At 46.2% G+C, this 16,485-nt stretch overlaps 1 protein-coding gene across 1 annotated transcript; it reads left to right on the plus strand.

The window, feature by feature from the left end:
- Positions 1-11,315: 11,315 nt before the first annotated feature.
- ELOVL3 (ELOVL fatty acid elongase 3) lies at positions 11,316-15,075 on the plus strand. The gene is made up of 4 exons (XM_042018484.1): positions 11,316-11,428; positions 12,175-12,306; positions 13,508-13,659; positions 14,234-15,075. Exons 1-4 carry the CDS (start codon positions 11,316-11,318, stop codon positions 14,653-14,655), a joined length of 819 nt encoding a protein of 272 aa, XP_041874418.1. The 3' UTR covers positions 14,656-15,075.
- Positions 15,076-16,485: the final 1,410 nt, after the last annotated feature.

A 16,485-nucleotide genomic window follows, 5' to 3' on the forward strand; every position in this document is an offset into this window, starting at 1 on the left:
AAAAGAGCAGAGAGAAATATTTAGGACCCAAGAGCCTGTGTGGGCTTAAAAAAATGTGAGTCTATTTTCCTATGCTTCCTTCTTGCTATTCACAATTTCAGAAAGAAGTTCAAGCAAGCACCACATGCAGCATTAGCATGTTGTCTCCCATCAGATATGCTCTTAACTTCTTGAACTTCTCATGGCTGCTTTCATTCCCACAGGTATTGCAGAGTTAGGAGGCATGTCTATCGAGAGAGTCAAGATATATATTAAAGTCTATTAAAAAATGATTCCACAATTTGGTGACAACTCCTTCTAATGGAGTAAAGCACTAACCTGCCCAAGGACCCTGTGAGTAAGAAGTGGGCATTCAAAAAGCACCCCTGAAGTAAAGAGTCTTCCCTAGGGAAAGCTGTGTACTGGCTTAGAAATTGTCAGGAGCCATTCTTTAAGTTATAAGGTGGTTTTACAGAAATATTTCAATATACTCATTATACTTTTTAAAGATGAAGGCTCCTCTAGATTTTCCAGATTTATTCCTGTCCTCTGTAAATCTTTTCCTATTAAACACATAGCTTTCTCTCTTTTCTCCTTGCTATTCTTTCAGTCTTGAATACAGAAGAAAAGTATAACAAGGCCTTAAGCTAGTTATTAAGTTAAATTAGGAATAATGAGTAGCCTGTCACACACAGTAAAAGCCACGGTGGGGGAAGGGATGTAGGTGAGCTTTATCCTTCATGCAGCTCTGCCTTCATCTCAGTCCCTGATCTCTGGGCACAGGGCCTGCAGTTTCAGACTGCCCTGCCTGTCATACGTACTGAGGCACACACGCAGGGCTGTGGTGTAACTTGGAAAATTAAAAAATAGAAACTGTGGTTTATGAGGCAGAAAGCAGGGATCAAGCTTTTTTTTTTTTTTTTTTGCCTTCTTTTTTTCCCCCCAAGAAAAAGTAGGACATGAGTCAATACTTTTCAGAAGACTGAAGAGGCCTCACCCAAGAGCTGTAACCCCAGCTGAGCTGTGCACAGGGCACAGCTGCCTTCTGCCCTTCTGTCTTGCTCCTGGTAGGGCAGAGGGATCATGAGCAGGTTCCAGCAACACCCCCAGTCTTGCTGCTGCGTGCGGATCTCCCTGCAAGGGCCCCGAGTGGCTCCAAGTGCGGCAGGGAGGTGTTTGGGGCACGCTTGAGCCAGCTTTTCGGGTTCACCCGGCCCCACAGCTCCTCACAAAACTACTCTGAGTGAGGCACGGCAGCCCTGCGATTGGGAGCCATCCCAGCTTGGAAACACGCTGGGTTTGCAAATGAATGTTTTTTCCAGGTGATGGCTGCGCAGCTCTTCCCAAACCCTGGGCTGGGGGCACCTCCTTGTGGGAAATAGGGAAGGGGTGAAGCCACACACTCGCATGGCTCCTCTCCTTAGCCAAGTGCCAGTGGCTGCAGCATTGCTGGAGCACGTAGTGGGGCCTGGCACTGCCTCGGAGGCTGCTCCCCTGAAGGACTTTGCAACCAGCTCATAAACTACTGCTGCTCCAGCCTCAGTGTTGGCTTTGGAAGGGTCCCCGCACACCAACCACTGGCAGCATCTCCATAGGAGAATCTGGCTGTGGGCTGCAGAAGGGCCGCATCAATTCCGTATCTGGTTTTTCCGGCCGAGTAAGGTGGCGGCACCAAACCGTCAACAAAATGTGGCTAAATAAAGAGGAGCCGTCGCCCTCTGCAGGTGAGTGTGAAGTCGCTCCATCTGGCACAGGACAGCGGAGAGAACACGATGATTTTTACTTACCCACCGTATAGTGACAGTGAGCAAAGAGCACCTCTGTGACAGGAACCCCTTCCCTTTGCCTGTGCATGGCTCAGCATCAGCCTCTCATCTCTGCCTGTGGGTATCTCCCTCATGGCCCCCATGCACCTCTCTGATGCTCTTGAGAGTGTGGGCAATGCTTTTCTCTGATGCTTCCACATAACAAGTATTTCCCACAGAGGAAGGCTACAAGCCAAGCTCTGCAAGTCCCCAGTCCCCAGCAGTGGCCATTTGCCATTGAGACCACTGTTGGAGCAAGCTAGTCCCTCTGTCCCCACCAGGGCCTCCTTGGGGCTGTGTCATGGCAAGTGGAACTGCACAGCGATTCCTGAAGGCAGTGCAATGGAAAGCAGCTTTCTCCCAGGTACTCAGGCAAGGCATGATCTCAAAAACCAGAAATGCCCATGGTCCCTTCCAAGCTGTGCTTTTGGAAGGGCTTCCCAAATCCTTGCAAACACCAAGGAGACATTACACACTAGCTGGGCACTATGTCTTTCAGGACAGCTGAGGGCAGCCAATCAGTCCAAATATCTGACCCGTTTCTCAGGATACAGAAAGCTCCTCCCTTCTCTCTCAGCCTCTTCCCTCTCGCTTAGGGACTGCTGCTAAGATGCTTCCCCCTCTCCAGCTGAGTTCACTTACTCCCATCAGGACCACTCTACCTGCTGCTATAAAAGACTCTGGGTGGGATGCAGCTGGGACTAGTTACTTTTTAGGTTCTTACACCTGCTTTCTGTGGTGTCCATTGTAGGAATGGCTCTGTAGCAATCTTTTTAAGGAAAACTTTTGAATTATTTTTTAGTAATACATCTGTGCTAGTGCTATGGTAGTGATGCTGCTGACTAACCTAATCCCATCTCCTTTGACTTCAGTTGTAACCATTTCTATAAGGTAAGTTCTTCCAAGATCAAACCATGTGCTGATGTAAAACTCAGCTATTTTAGCAAAGAGCTTTGCAGAGTTGAGTTTTCTTCTGTTATTGGCAATCCTGGAAAACCAGAGGGATCCTGCTTGATTGTGAAGAGGTGTAAGTGTGGTTACAGTGATATGCAGAACCATTTATCTGTAGTTCAAAGGAAGTTGGTTTTGAGAAATCCAAGATAATATGGAAGGTTGGAAGAATTATTGAAAACAGAATGGTATGGTTAACAAGGCCAACAGCAGCCCTACACATCTGATGTTTGCTCTTAGGACAGTATGTCAGTAAACAGAAAAATAATACCCAAAGCATTATTGAAAACAACACAGATTAGCCTGTGTATCTTGCTGGGGAAAAAAGAAAAAGAAATAACATTACACAAGAACTTGTTGTTCTGCAACACAGGGAAACTTGTTGTTCTGTAACACAGGGAAAATCCTGTGTTATAATGAAAACAGAGTTCATCAGATGCTTTGGATGGAGTTGAACTTCAGTGCCCTTCCTGCAAATCTTTGGGTAAGGTGATCTATCAGTTCAGGCAGTAGTAATGCTAGATTTTGGGCTCTAGGCAGGGAAATATTAAAGGCTATGCCCTGAATCCACCAGTGATCTACATGGACTAGTATTAAGGACAGTCTTTTAAGCTAAGCTAACTGGTAAGGAGGATTGAATGGTTAATTTTCATTAAAACTAAACAGGTAAGCAGCTGAGGGCCTTGGCAAGAATAAAAGACAAAACTGATAAAAGCTGATCTCAAAAACCCTGCCTGTAGTTTGGGCTACAAAGTGGGGAGGAGCTGAAAACACTGCAGACCTTTGGCCAGCATGGAGACACCTTTCACAGTTGGGTGTTTGGATTGCATCCCATCCACCTTTTGTCAGGACTGCCCAGTAGCAAAAAGAATGAGCACCTGTACTGTAAGAAGAGGTTGGGTCTGATCAGGGAAGTTGGATTACAGTAAGCTTCGTAAAAAATGGGTTGAAAAAAGCCCAAATGCCAAACAAAGGCTTGAAGACTCTTCTCCTTGCAGTCATACCTTGCTAACCAAGGAGTCCTCTGACTGTATTAGTTCAGAGCTGGGTAAAGGAGTGTGGGTTCCCATTATCAGGACTTTCCAAAGAAGCTTCACAAAGGGTTCTCCAAAAAGCTGCAAAAAAGACACAAGTAACTGGTGGTGACAATCCAAGCTTTAGTGGGTATCAAAACAGTCTCAAGGCAGAACCAAGTAGAATGAATGCTCATTAATTTAGTTTTGTTAAAAAGCAGAAACAAACACTTTCTGCTGGGGTTAGAGGAATAGCATTTAAATCCTACTTCTGTAGCTGGGGGGTTTTATAAAGCAAAGCTCTGAGCTTTGATTTTGTGCTCTCAACTTTGTCTGAGGTTGGCAAATTTGCCTGGACTCTACAGTCTTGATAGACTTCAGGCAGAGGAAAGAGATGATATTTTGTGCATGTCTGGTGTTGGTGTAACTTCTGCTAACTATGACAGCAGATTATTCAACTGAGGACTGGAGCACAAGAATGATTAAGTGGAGAGGGGCCAACATAGAGCCATTGGCAAAGTCTGGCTGTGAATGACCCTGGGGCAATTTTGCTTAGTTTAGCAAAGCAGAAGATGCTTTGTATTTTTGAGAATGCAGAGTGAAGAGCTCTTACACACCATGACCAGTGTAGGCAACAGCTCACATTGGCAATATCATCAATGCAATAATGTTGTTATTGTGCTGTGGTTTATTTTACTCTTATTTAAAGCACAGGACCAGGTCTGAGAAATACTGAATGTTTGTACAAAGTCTATCTTTAATGAACACTTCAGAAAACACCAATAGGTATGTGCATGAATGCCTACAGATGTTCTTAAACTTAGCATGAACTTTGAGACTTCTGTGATAAAGGCATAGCTGATTGGTTTGTTCAAAGGACACCTTTGATCTTAATCAGAAGTCCTTTAATGGGATATTTATACATGCATTTGTTCAAGAACTTGTTAGTTAAATTAGTCTCAGCCTCCAAATTTTCAACTGTGAAAACAGACACCGATGAATTAAATTAGTAGATTCTCTGCAAATCTCAGGTTCTCTGGTTCTGTATGTGTATCCAACTATTGCTTGAAGACACAGCAACTCCAGGCAAAAGCCCAGCTGCCCACTCAATGTAGCTGTCTTAATCAGTGTTTCCAAACACCAGCGGGCCTACCAACAGGCTTTAGAGAACAAAAGGGTTCGTAAATTATAGGGTATGGACAAAAGAGCTCCTTGGAGGTGATTTGCATCATGGATGTTTTACATGTGATTTGTAACCCTTAGCTTAGAGTTGATAGCATTCTTGTGAAGGGTCATTGCAGATTATGACTCCATAATCTTTGGGTTAATAGCTCCTGATGTCATCACCATTTTGTTTAACCCTTAGGATATAAGATAGCCCCTTTGTTATTTTCTCTTCAAAGATCTTTCAAAGTGGTAAGAGCAACTAGGTCAGAGAGCAAGAAATAACTTGGACCACTAGTAAGGACTCCAAGTGGTCCCTTCTGAGAGGTCTCATATTCCTATTCAGTGCATCTGCTTTGGGTTTTTTTTCATGCTTGGAAAGCACTCTCTTGAATGGCAGAGGGAAGGCAGACACAACCAGTGTGTTCCCCATATATTTAAAAATATATGTATATGCATGAAGGGACAATACGTTGTTTTGCTCTATGCAAAATTGTTCTCAAATGCCCAAATTCCTTCATCATCACACACATCCTTGAGAAGGACCATGCCCAAACGTTGTACAGGGAGGGTCTGATACAGGTACGAGGGCTGCTGATTATGGCTGTATCTTGCCAGGCTACAAAGAAGAGATGCTGTTGCTGAGCTGTGTCTCTTAATGACCTCTAATCAAACCTCAGAGAGCTGCAAGGAAGGATTGTTTCCTCTGATACTGTGCAGATGTTAAACCCTAAACTATTTGTAGCAGCCTGTTTGAGTGACTCTTGCAAGGCAATGAAGCCTATCTGAGGCTGGGGAAGCAGAAGGAAGACAGATGGACTGCTTGCATAGAGCAGGGGATCGATCCTCTCTTCCCCCTGGGCCTGAGGGCATGTTTCTCCAGGGGAGGACAACTAACACCTCCAGAGAGTCAGGAAGAAGCACAGCCAACCTCCTGCCTGCTCTTGCTTTTGGGTCTCTGTTCAGCAGGTGATGCCTCCCTGCACTTTTGCAGTGTTTGCTCCCCTCTAATGGCCAAAGATCTGAGAGCCCCTTGGTGGAGACCTTGGTGTCACAGGCTGTGGTGGCTGGTGCCCTGTGCTAACAGACCTGTGAGGCATCGAGCCTCAGGTCCAGGCATGCTCACAGTTACCCAGCACTGTGCTGTGATGGGGTCACCCACAGCTTTTCCTGCAGCTCTGATTGCTGAGGTTTATCCCGTGGTATTCTCTTACATCTCCAAAGAAATGTACGTGTGCCATGGCGGCTGGGAGAAAGCGTTATAGCTAAACTTGACAAAGCAAGGCAATGAAGGCAAGTTGGTAAATCTGCACAGGTCTTAGTCCTCCCTGAGTCAGTGTCTCCTGCCTACCTCCTGACTGAAACTCTTTGCCTCTGACCCTTGCACTGCAGCTCTTCCCTCTCCTCGGAACAAGTGATGCCCACTGCCTGGGTTTTACCCAAGCCAGCTACTAACAATCTTCTGCAGACTGGCTCTTACAAAGCCTCAATCTATGCAAAAATGTATGTGCTCCTGTACTTGAGGCTTTGGTTTTCAAATAGCTATGCTATTTATTGAGTCGCATTACTTGCTGTTGCCCCTTCTAAAAAAAAGCTTTTCAGAGCTGCCGACATACAAAGTGCCAGAAAATGTAAATAATATCTCATTTTGCATCAGCTTTTGCATTTAGGGATTATCATAGAATGGTTTGGGTTGGGAGGGATCAAACATCATCCAGTCCCAGCTCCCTGAAATGACCAGGTACATCTTTAATTAATCAGGTTGCTGAGACCCCCATTCAGCCTTGAATGTTTTAAGAGGTAGGACATCTACCACCTCTCTGGGAAATTTGTTCCACTGTTTCACCACTTATGTGAGCGTAAGTTTTGTATTAGCTGAGCGTAAGCCTAATAGCTCAGGGCAACTCCTCGAGCATCTTCTGTCAAGTTCTTTGCTGCAATATATGTTAAAACTAGGCTGCTTTCCAAAGTTAGGGTATCAATCAGGAGAAAAGGCTTGTTTCCTTATCCTTACCATTTCTTCTCACCTATTAAACCTACTTAAAACAAACTGTGATACATGTAAAATCATGCTTTACCTGCCATGCCACCTCTGTTGGTGTCAAAGGGGTTAAAAGATATTTTGATCAAGAAAACAAAGATTGTTCTTTGTTTTTGTAGTGTGATTGGTGTGGTGATGAAGCTGCCCTGGGAGGGCCCTTATATGAAGTCTTATTCTCTGCAGTCAAGAGGGTCATATGGAATCAGGTCATTATTCTAAGCTTTGATGAAAGCATGTGCTTGTGCAAGGAGATCCCTCAATGGCTTTCACTGCTGTGATGTGTAAATCACAAGTAGCAATCGCAGGCATACAACAAGCTGATTTGGAAGTGGTTATGCACAATACCCTTGCCTCCTGGGCAAAAAAACCTCTCTGTCCTCTGCACTGGTGGGGGTGGCAGCACAGCTCAGACGAGCAAGGCCCAGCTTGAGTGAGGCTGACTCTGTGTGCACTCTTGTTCTGCAAGCTGTCAGGTGTCTCATATTTAAGGCCAACCTGAACTGGCATATTATACCTGGAACTAATTTTTTTTTTTTTTTTTTTAATTAACAACTCTGCCTCCTTGTTTCCCTGTTCCCACCTGCGTGCATCAGGCAGGTAGGTGGTGGCAGTACAGTGACAGTCAGCTAGCCAAAAAGCAATTGAAGACTTTGGTGGCCGCACTGCCTCTGGCCCACAGTCATCATGTTTTGCCCTGTTCTAGTTATTGTAGCTCCTCTCTTGACTCCTGCCTTGTACCCACTATGTTTAAGTCCTACGGACTTCTTTGTGCAGTCTTTTTTGTGTCACTTGCTATGGAAGAGGTTGATCTGTGAGGCTAAGCAGCTGTAAATGCTTGTTGTCCTTTAACTTTCCTAAAGTTTTAGTTTTGTTAATTTGTAGTATTCTTAGAAAAGAGATTACGTACTCTGTCTTTCTAGAAACCACTTCGTGCACTTTGTATGGTACCAGGATGTGGCAGGTTGTTACTCATTCTGACTGCTGCCTGGAGTATTTCACAAACATCTATATGCTCTCAAGCCTTGACAGAAGGCAAACGTGCTATCTACCACCAAAGTAGTCTATTTGTTGTTTACTGTCCTGTTACAGGAAATTTATTTTAAGACTTGGGATACAAAATGTGGTATTTGTGCAAAAATCAATTTCTTATACTCTTGACCACAGGGCAAATAAGAATGTAGGTGATGCTCAGTCACCATATCAGAAACTAGTTCTTTCTCCATGTGCATTGGTGAAAAAGTGAATCTTTACCAGAAAACTGAAACTCTTGTTGAAAATAGCAATTTAAGCTTTAAGTGAGGATTTAATCTATTTAGGGCTACCTCACAGAAGAATTATTTCTGGAATGCTGTAGAAGAAGTCTAGTGGGACCCAGCTCTCCATAAGGATTCACAACCTTATTTCATGGTCCTCACAAAATTTGCATTTCTCTTTGAGGTCCTACCTAGCCTTTATGAGCTCAAAAGAAAGGCATGGAGGCTTCTGTTCCATAGGGTTTCTGTCTCCTTCCCACTCAGTTGGAAGACAGAAGAATGAAGTGCTCCCCTCCCATTGATTCAGGGCTGCACCCTGATGTTCCTACTGTGTGTGAAGTGCTGCTGGGGCTCCACTTCCTCACCTGCAGCAGCTGAGCCCTGTGCAGTTCACTGTAATGTGTGAAAATAAGCTCATCTCTTTATTTACAAGTCACTCTGATGTCCATATTGCATGTCAGCTTCTAAAGCATTCTGAGTCCAGCAGTGGTTCTGAGCAGTGCCAGTGACCAGGCACTGGACTTGGCAGCTCTCTGCATGCTAATCCACCCAGATCCAGGAGTGCAAACAGAGGTATTTGACACTGGGGAGAAAAGAGGATAAACAGAATGTCACAACTGTATCTGGATTGCGCAGGTGAGCTTTCAGTCTGTGACAAAGCCTGCCTTGTTAAGCAAGACAGGTATTTCAGAGGATGCTGAGAGCTCATCCCTGCTGTCTGCTTCTGTTCTCTACATGTGTTGTTCAAGGAGACACTTGGGGAGGGCTGCCAGCTGCCTGCTCAGGTGGTACCAAACAGCTGCAGCCATGAGCTTCTCCTGTAGCTGAACATGCCACCACCTAAGAGATGGATAGACAGGCCGGCCCTAGGAGAGACATTGTTCTTGTTCATGTGGCATGAAACAGTTTCAAAATGAAAACTTTACTGAACCTAGAACTAAATTAGGAATAAGAAATTATGTCAATATCAGCACCTTTTCTACTCAGGTAATCCAACTCACCCTTGCATCTCCCAAGAGGTATTTAAAGGTTGTTTCTTTTGTCATATGGAGTCTTACATAAAGGAGGCCTTGTTTAACAGTTGCTAAAGCATAGGTCAAACAAGCAGGTATTTTGTACTTGTAGTGCCTCAAACAGATAACTGTATTCCATCTAAGAACAGCAAATCCAGACAATATGCAGGCAAAAAAGTCAGCAACAGTGAAACCATTGTCAAGAGCATGGAGAAGGATAAATTTATAAGGTTCCCAAATGTGGCTTTGCTGCTGAATAATGAGACTGAATGTCAACATGTATGCATTAGAAGCTAGCGCAAAAAGTCTGTGTTACTCTGCTGCCTCTGCTCTGCTCTTACCCTTGGCTTTATTGCTGGTTGCACCTGGTCTTGTGGTGTGCCCTTGCGACAGAGGAAAGTTTCCTTCAGCATGTACCTGAGTATTCCGCCTGGTGATGCTACTGCCCAAAGTAGGCGATGAAAGATGAAAGACAAGTGACCCAGTAATGGAGACTGCACAATCCCTGACCTGCAGTCCTCTGGAAAGGGCAGGACCTCCTTGAAGCTGGAAACACTAAGGTGAGAGCTGTGCAAGGCACAGTGGGAGCTCATGCCATGTACAAGGTGTTTTCCCTGTGTGGGGTATGGCAAAACCACTGCTGCTGACATATAAGCTGAACTTTCCACAGAAAACATGCAAGTGCTCTGCAAAATGGGGAGCATAAGTTGGGAGTGGTGCAAAAATCACCAAAGGATTTTAATTCCTACATGTCAAATTCTTTCCTGATTTTCTCGTGCTACTGCATTGTCAAATACAGAGAAAAGTGTGGATGCCCAATCCCCAGAAGAGTTCAAGGCCTGGCTGGATAAGGCTTTGAGCAACTTGGTCTGGTGAAAGATGCCCCTCCCCACGACAGAGGGGTTGGATGATCTTTAAGGTCCATTCCAACCCAAAGCATTCTACAATCCTATGAAATGTCTCACACAGGCAAATGTTCACCTGTTTGAAGAGGCAGCAGTTAAGCAGATGACTCGTGTGCAGGTGCAGTGAGACAAACCTGCGTGAGGCAAACCCCTCCCAAGTCTGTGAGCTTTGTAGGGTGCTGCTGTTGCATGTGTGTAAAGACATGACACTTGGGTGAGACACCAAGATGAGTGAAGTGATCAGAGGGTGCAACGAGATATGCTGCATTCAGGGGATTTTAACTGTGCTGGAGCCATTTTCAGCTGCAGGAACTTACGTAGGAGATTACCCAGAACCCATCTAGTCTCCAGCAGCGGCCAGATGCTTCAGTCTATGGTGAAGAAGGCGCAACTGCTAACTGCAGTCAGGGCAAGGGAATTTTTGCCTGCTGCTGGTTGATTGCGGAAGGTATCTTTTCAGCTTTATACCGGCTAGCGCTTGTATTTCAATGCCTTAGAAAGCCTCGAGCAGCCTTGAGAGGTAGCACGGGCAATCTAGCACTTTAGTAGCTCTAAAATCGGTACCTGAATCAGCTGCAGAGCAAATACCATCAGCAGAAGCAAAGAGGGAGAAATATAGCTCCCTGCTCGCTCAATTCCCTGCAGTTAGAAGCCTTCAAATGAGACAGACGACCAGAGATGTTTACAGGAAAGTAGCTGAGCTGAGAGAGAGCGTTTGCCTCTCCTCGACCATCTTTTATTCGGAGAAGGGGGAAGGGGATGACTGGGGGTGGACCCGGGGTGAGCGGCCAATCAGACACTGCTGAAGAGTCTGAGTTACATTTGGCTTTGCCCACGCTTGGAACAAAGGAGCTATGAGCACATGTCTTTGGGAGGGGGGAGGGGAAGCTCAAAACAGGCAGCAACAGTTGATAGTGTTGGAATCACCCTGCCCATCTGCTGAGGGACGAGCTGGGCTGAATGGGGCTGGTACCCAGTGAACGGGAGGACGCACCGCTCAGCCTCACTGGGTGACCGGAGCCTCCCCCTCCTCACCCAACACAAGGAGTAGGAGGCTCCGGTTACTCGTCGGACCGGCCGGCTCCCGGTCCCGCCCCCCGCCGCGGTGCGATGTTGGGGTGGAGCGCACTCCCGGGACTATATCCACCGGTGAAGCGTGCGGGAGTTGCTCGTTTCGGGTCGCTCCCGGGGATGCTGGATATGGAAACGAACATTGACCCGTCGGAGCTGCAGCTGCTGGGGGCGTATGACTTCGAGAAGAACTTCAATCACCTGGAAGCCAGGAAATGGATGGAGGAGAATTGGTGAGAGGAGAGGGAGAGAAGGTTGCTGACCCGGTGCATCCCGGACTCTGGGTAGCCCTATTGGGTTCTGCTGCTTTTAGCAGAACAGTTGTGAGGATCTTCAGTCCCGAGGAGGAGAAGTTTGGGTGTCTCTTGTTGCATACCTGAGGCTGTGGAGGAAGGGCTGCAGCAGTGCATGCGGCAGAGCAAACAGTGGTCCGGGTGGTGCTACAGCTTGTAGGGAGATGGTGATGTGGCAAGAGGGTAAAGAGCAGCCACGGATGGCCACTGCAGCCCTTGCACTGGCAAATAGGGCACTCAGCCCTGCCATGCTGCACTAAAACTTGAAAAGGTGTGGGATGTAACACAAGGCACTTGAGGCTCTAGCTTACGTGAAGCAGACCTTTTTAGGCATCCTATACGGGCATCCTCTGCCTGTAGAGTCTCATGTGTAAAGGGATGAAATGCATTGATGTATTTGCTTTGGATCCTGCTCACAGGATACCAGAACCTTCGTCATCCCATCAAGGTCTTGTGGAAATCTCCATGATGTAACAGTTGGCTTTCTTTTGTACAGTTCCCAGGGTTCTTGTTTGCTAGCTTTTCTCACTGTCAGGGCAGGCTTCTTGTGACCAAACCCAATCTTAACATGAGAATGGGAGATCTTTTGTTTCTTGGTGAGAGTACTTTCCTGAGGCTACTGAAGTCTGGCTAAAAATAGGTAAGTTTGGGTCTTTTCCTGAGTGCTCCCTCTTCTCTACTCGCAGGCAAAAGTCTTTTGTTATTGGTTTCATTTATTTGATCATGGTCTTTGGAATCCAGCATTTCATGAAGGAACGGAGGCCCTTCAGCCTGCGTGTACCACTGACCCTGTGGTCCTTCAGCCTGACCTTGTTCAGGTAAGAGCCTCTGCCAAATCTGGAGACAGTTGTAGACCTTCCCTCAGAACCAGATTGATGGAAAGTTCTGGTTATCCGCTATGTCACTAGGGAAATTAAATTTTTTCTCTTGAAGGCCCTTTCTAACTAGGGGAGTGACCTGCTTATACAAGTCATTTATTTCTCACCAGAAATATTCCAGCAAGTCAAATGAGTTACAAAAGGATTGCTGGGGAGAGTGCTTGAAAATCATTAGTGGATAGATTTGAATGTGAAGCCTGCAAGAGCAGAGATCTTCCCACATTGAAAGGGTGCCTGCCAATTGCGAGTTTGATTGGAGGTCTATTATTCTTTAAAATTTAGATTTCTTTCCCTCGCCCGGCCCCCCCCCCCCACCATTTTCTCTAATCCCGTTGTGTAGGAGGTGGGGAAAATTCTGCTACACTCACAGAAGCACAAAAGATTATCTAAAATGTGTTTTCAAATTGTCCAGTCTTAGAGTAAAGGTTTCCTGTAGTGGCCATGAAAATATTTCAGCCCATGCTCTGTATTTAAACAAGCAGGTGTCAATTTTAGAAAATTGCCCTCATCTCCACAACTTTTTCTGTCTGTTTGGTGGGACAGAGGAAGACTAGACTACTGCCTCTGTAACTCCAGTTTGCTTTGATAAGGTCAAAGAGACACTGGTTGTCCTCTGTCAGGGCAGGTTATGGCAGTGGTCTGTAAAATCACAGGTTGTGGGAAAGGGGAGGCCAGGGGATGACTGTTCATGGTCTGTTCAGAGACAAGCTTGTGCAAATGAAACATATAGGTTGATAACAAAGAAAAAGTGGTATTTCTTCTCATAAGCTGTAGGAGTTGCCTGCCACAGGAGGATATAAATGCTCCCTGTGGGCCCATGTCATAATGGTGGGACATCAGGACAGTTGTCCTCCATTTCTCATCAGGTGGGGCAGCTTTTGCTCAAGTGCCTCTTCAAGCATTGGAAGCAGTGGATGTAATGAGGAAGCACTCTTTAATGCTGCTCTGTTTTGCAGGAATAGGTTTTAAATCCTGGCTAAAACTTGTTAGGAAGTCTAAGAAGGCAAATTTTGTTTAAATGTCTCCGAGACTACCCTGAGCATCAAGATGGAGTTAACTGAATATCCATAGGTGCAGAACTATCAGAGGCTATGTTGAGGCCCTGGGCACAGTATTCAGCTCTCCTCTGGTTTTCTTGCAGTGTCATTGCAGCCTGTCGGGTCTGGAAGCAAATGGCCTTCCTCCTCCTTACCAAGGGATTTAAGCGATCAGTGTGTAGCCAATCCTTCTTCATCCACCCTGTTTCCAAACTTTGGATTTATCTATTTGTGCTGAGCAAACTTGTTGAACTGGGTGAGTCTGAAATTTCTCCTTATCCTGTGTGTTTATAACTCCTTTGCTTTTACAAGCAGATTTTCTTCTACAGGTCTCTGTCCAAATGCTACTTGGAGAAAAGGGTTGTTTATCCTTGCATGTATCACTCATTTTCTTGCTCCCTATTGCTCAGCTCAGATGATATGCTTGCTCTCCATGGGCTTGCAGCCTGGATCCCCAGGCCAGTGCCTGGACTAGGCAATTCTGCACTGGAATGACTGTGGCGAGGGGCCAGCAGACAGGCAGGGAGGGCTGGCCTTTCCACCGAGTTTTCATACAAAGAAGTAAAGAAGAGCCGGTCTGAAGTGCAGTGCATGTAGGTCTGGGAAAACAAGCCTGGGGCAAGGGGCTCTTATACTACAAACATGCCAGCAGGTAGGGTGCCTAAATGGTCTTTTTCAATACAGATTATTTAAATGGGAACCTAGGTTTTGTTGGGATCAAACCACATAACGGCTTCAGCATTGAAGTTTGCTTGGTCTGTCTCATGTGAAAACTCATGCAACTGCTGTGCTTTCACCTGACTAATGATACACCTCTCCCCCAACCCCAGGTGACACTCTGTTCATTGTTCTCCGGAAGAAGAAGCTCATTTTTGTCCACTGGTACCACCACTTAGCCACGATGATTATAGCCTGGTGTGCCTATAAGGATACGGCAGCTGGCTTGGGGTGGAACGCAGCCTTGAACCTCAGTATCCATTGTTTGACGTACTGCTACTACACTGTGACAGCCATGGGCATCCGGGTACCCGCCTCCATCGCCATGCTAGTCACCACTTCACAGATGGTGCAGATGACGGGATTTGTAATAATGAACATCTTTTTGTTCTTCTGGAAGGATAATAAGCTCTGCCAAATCAACTGGCTGGTGCTTTTCTTTTCAACTGTCTTGTATACCACTTTATTGGCCCTCTTCTTCAACTTCTTCATAAAAACTTATCTGAGTAGCACCCGCAAATCAAAGGGGGATTAAAACCAAAGGATGGAAGAAGAGATTGGGATGGAAGTGGGAAGAGAGGGAAAGGGGAAACTTTTTGCTTCTGTCTGAAGCCCAAGTGCCTGATGGGGCTTAGGAAGAGATCATTGTGGGTAAGAGCTTTCAGCATAACTTGCATATTGGCCTTTGGTGTATCTGCCTTGCAGTGGGTGGCATGCCAGAGTGAGGTGCGAGTTGTGGCAGGCTGGTAACAAGAGAAAGGGAAAGAGGCTGAGGGCTGGAGACCTCAGGGTTGTGGTTCTGCTTTTCCTTCTTCTCTGCATCACTTGGGTTTGCCTTGTGCCTCACTTCCTTCCTGGGGACTGATAGAATCCTGCATGCACCAAGACTCTCCTTGGAAAAAAGGTAGGGAAATTCCTCTCAAAGCAGCACTGCTCTCTCCATGGTCCCCAGTTTTGGGGAAGAATAGGGCTCAAACCTGCTGCTACTCTGCAGGGAAGCCCTAATTTATTACTGGTGGGAATAGCACTGAAATGGAAAACTCCTGCTGTTTTTTAAGGCTATGTAGGGAGGGGATCTGTCTGGGCTCTCTCTTCTCTGTGATGCAAGGAACTGCATCCCATGAACTTTAATGGGTGTTACCTGTGGTGTCCCTTTTGTACAATATTAAACAATCTATTTAACTTGAGTACCTACTGCCTCAAACCCTAAAAACTGAGCAGGGTCCAGCTCTGTCCTGCAGAGTGTGTCAGGCATTGTCAATGGTCCCAGCCCATGGCCAGTCTCATGGGCTTGGGACAGAAGGGTCCCAGAGTCAACTCCTCTCATGGTGCACCTGCCACTGGGAGAGGTGTTAAAACAACTAATAAATGCTATCATGTATGGATTGGTTAATTGACTGATTTCTTTGATGCCTTTTTCATACTTGACCTTCATACAGAACTATGAGAGGAGTGCTGCTTTTTCTGTCTCAATACTGTCTCTTCCTGAAGGTTAGAGACATGTCCAGCAGGCTCTGTCCCTCTGTGCTTACCCCTTCTGCAGTCATCAGCTGGTCCTGCTGCCTGAGTGCCTTTGCTCACCACCAGGGAGCTAGAAGTGAGAGAGATGATAAAAAAATCAGGCTGTTGTTTTACCACCTGAACTGAGCATGTCACTGTGCTTCATAAAGCCAAGATGTTCCTCAGAGCCTGAGTCCAATTGTCCAAGCCTCTGGGTGGGTGTTGGCTCCTACCTGGTGAATGAGATTTGGCCTTTCACAGGGCTGTGGGCTGCACCTTCAATGCTGGGAGATGGCAGCAGCCTGTGCCCTGTCCAGCCTTCCCTGACAAAGGGCTGCTGCTCAGGATTTGGCAGCATGTTGGGTGGTGGTGTAACAGTGCTTTCCCCAGGTGTGGGAAAGGCAGGACCAGTCAGCTGAAGTGTTGGGAAATAGGAGTAAACTGGCTTCCACATTTAGAAGGTCTCTTTAGAGAAGGGATGGTGAACATACGGGGGTAATGGAGTGGTCTCTCTTCTGCATGGTGTTATTTGGGGCACTTTCTGTAACAGCTGTGGTCCTGGTGGAGCAACTGCCAGCTCTCCTCTTATTTGTCTACAGCTGCCCCAGGAGTGCTCCCTCAGCTGTGTTGCACATCTGTGCCAACATGCAGAATCATAGAATCATCAAGGTTGGAAGACACCTTTAAGATCATCAAGTCCAACCATCCACCCACCACTACCACTGTAACCACTAAATCACATCACCCAGCACCAGATCCTGATGCCTCTTATGTACCTCCAGGGATGGTGACTCCATCGCATTGCTGGGCAACCTATTCCAATGCTTGACCACCTTAACAGTGAAAAATTTTTTTCTAATATCTA

Source organism: Corvus kubaryi, unplaced genomic scaffold (assembly GCF_017639235.1).
Source record: "Corvus kubaryi isolate FWS band 111438036 unplaced genomic scaffold, C.kubaryi_AGA036_p1.0 138, whole genome shotgun sequence".
Classification (NCBI taxonomy): domain Eukaryota; kingdom Metazoa; phylum Chordata; class Aves; order Passeriformes; family Corvidae; genus Corvus; species Corvus kubaryi.

Excerpts from the sequence above, each read along its gene's own strand:
- ELOVL3 (XM_042018484.1), top strand. The coding sequence starts at position 11,316 with ATGCTGGATATGGAAACGAACATTGACCCGTCGGAGCTGCAGCTGCTG. Across the intron at positions 11,429-12,174 it reads AAATGGATGGAGGAGAATTG|GCAAAAGTCTTTTGTTATTG; the intron begins GTGAGAGGAGAG and ends CTCTACTCGCAG. Across the intron at positions 13,660-14,233 it reads GAGCAAACTTGTTGAACTGG|GTGACACTCTGTTCATTGTT; the intron begins GTGAGTCTGAAA and ends CCCCAACCCCAG.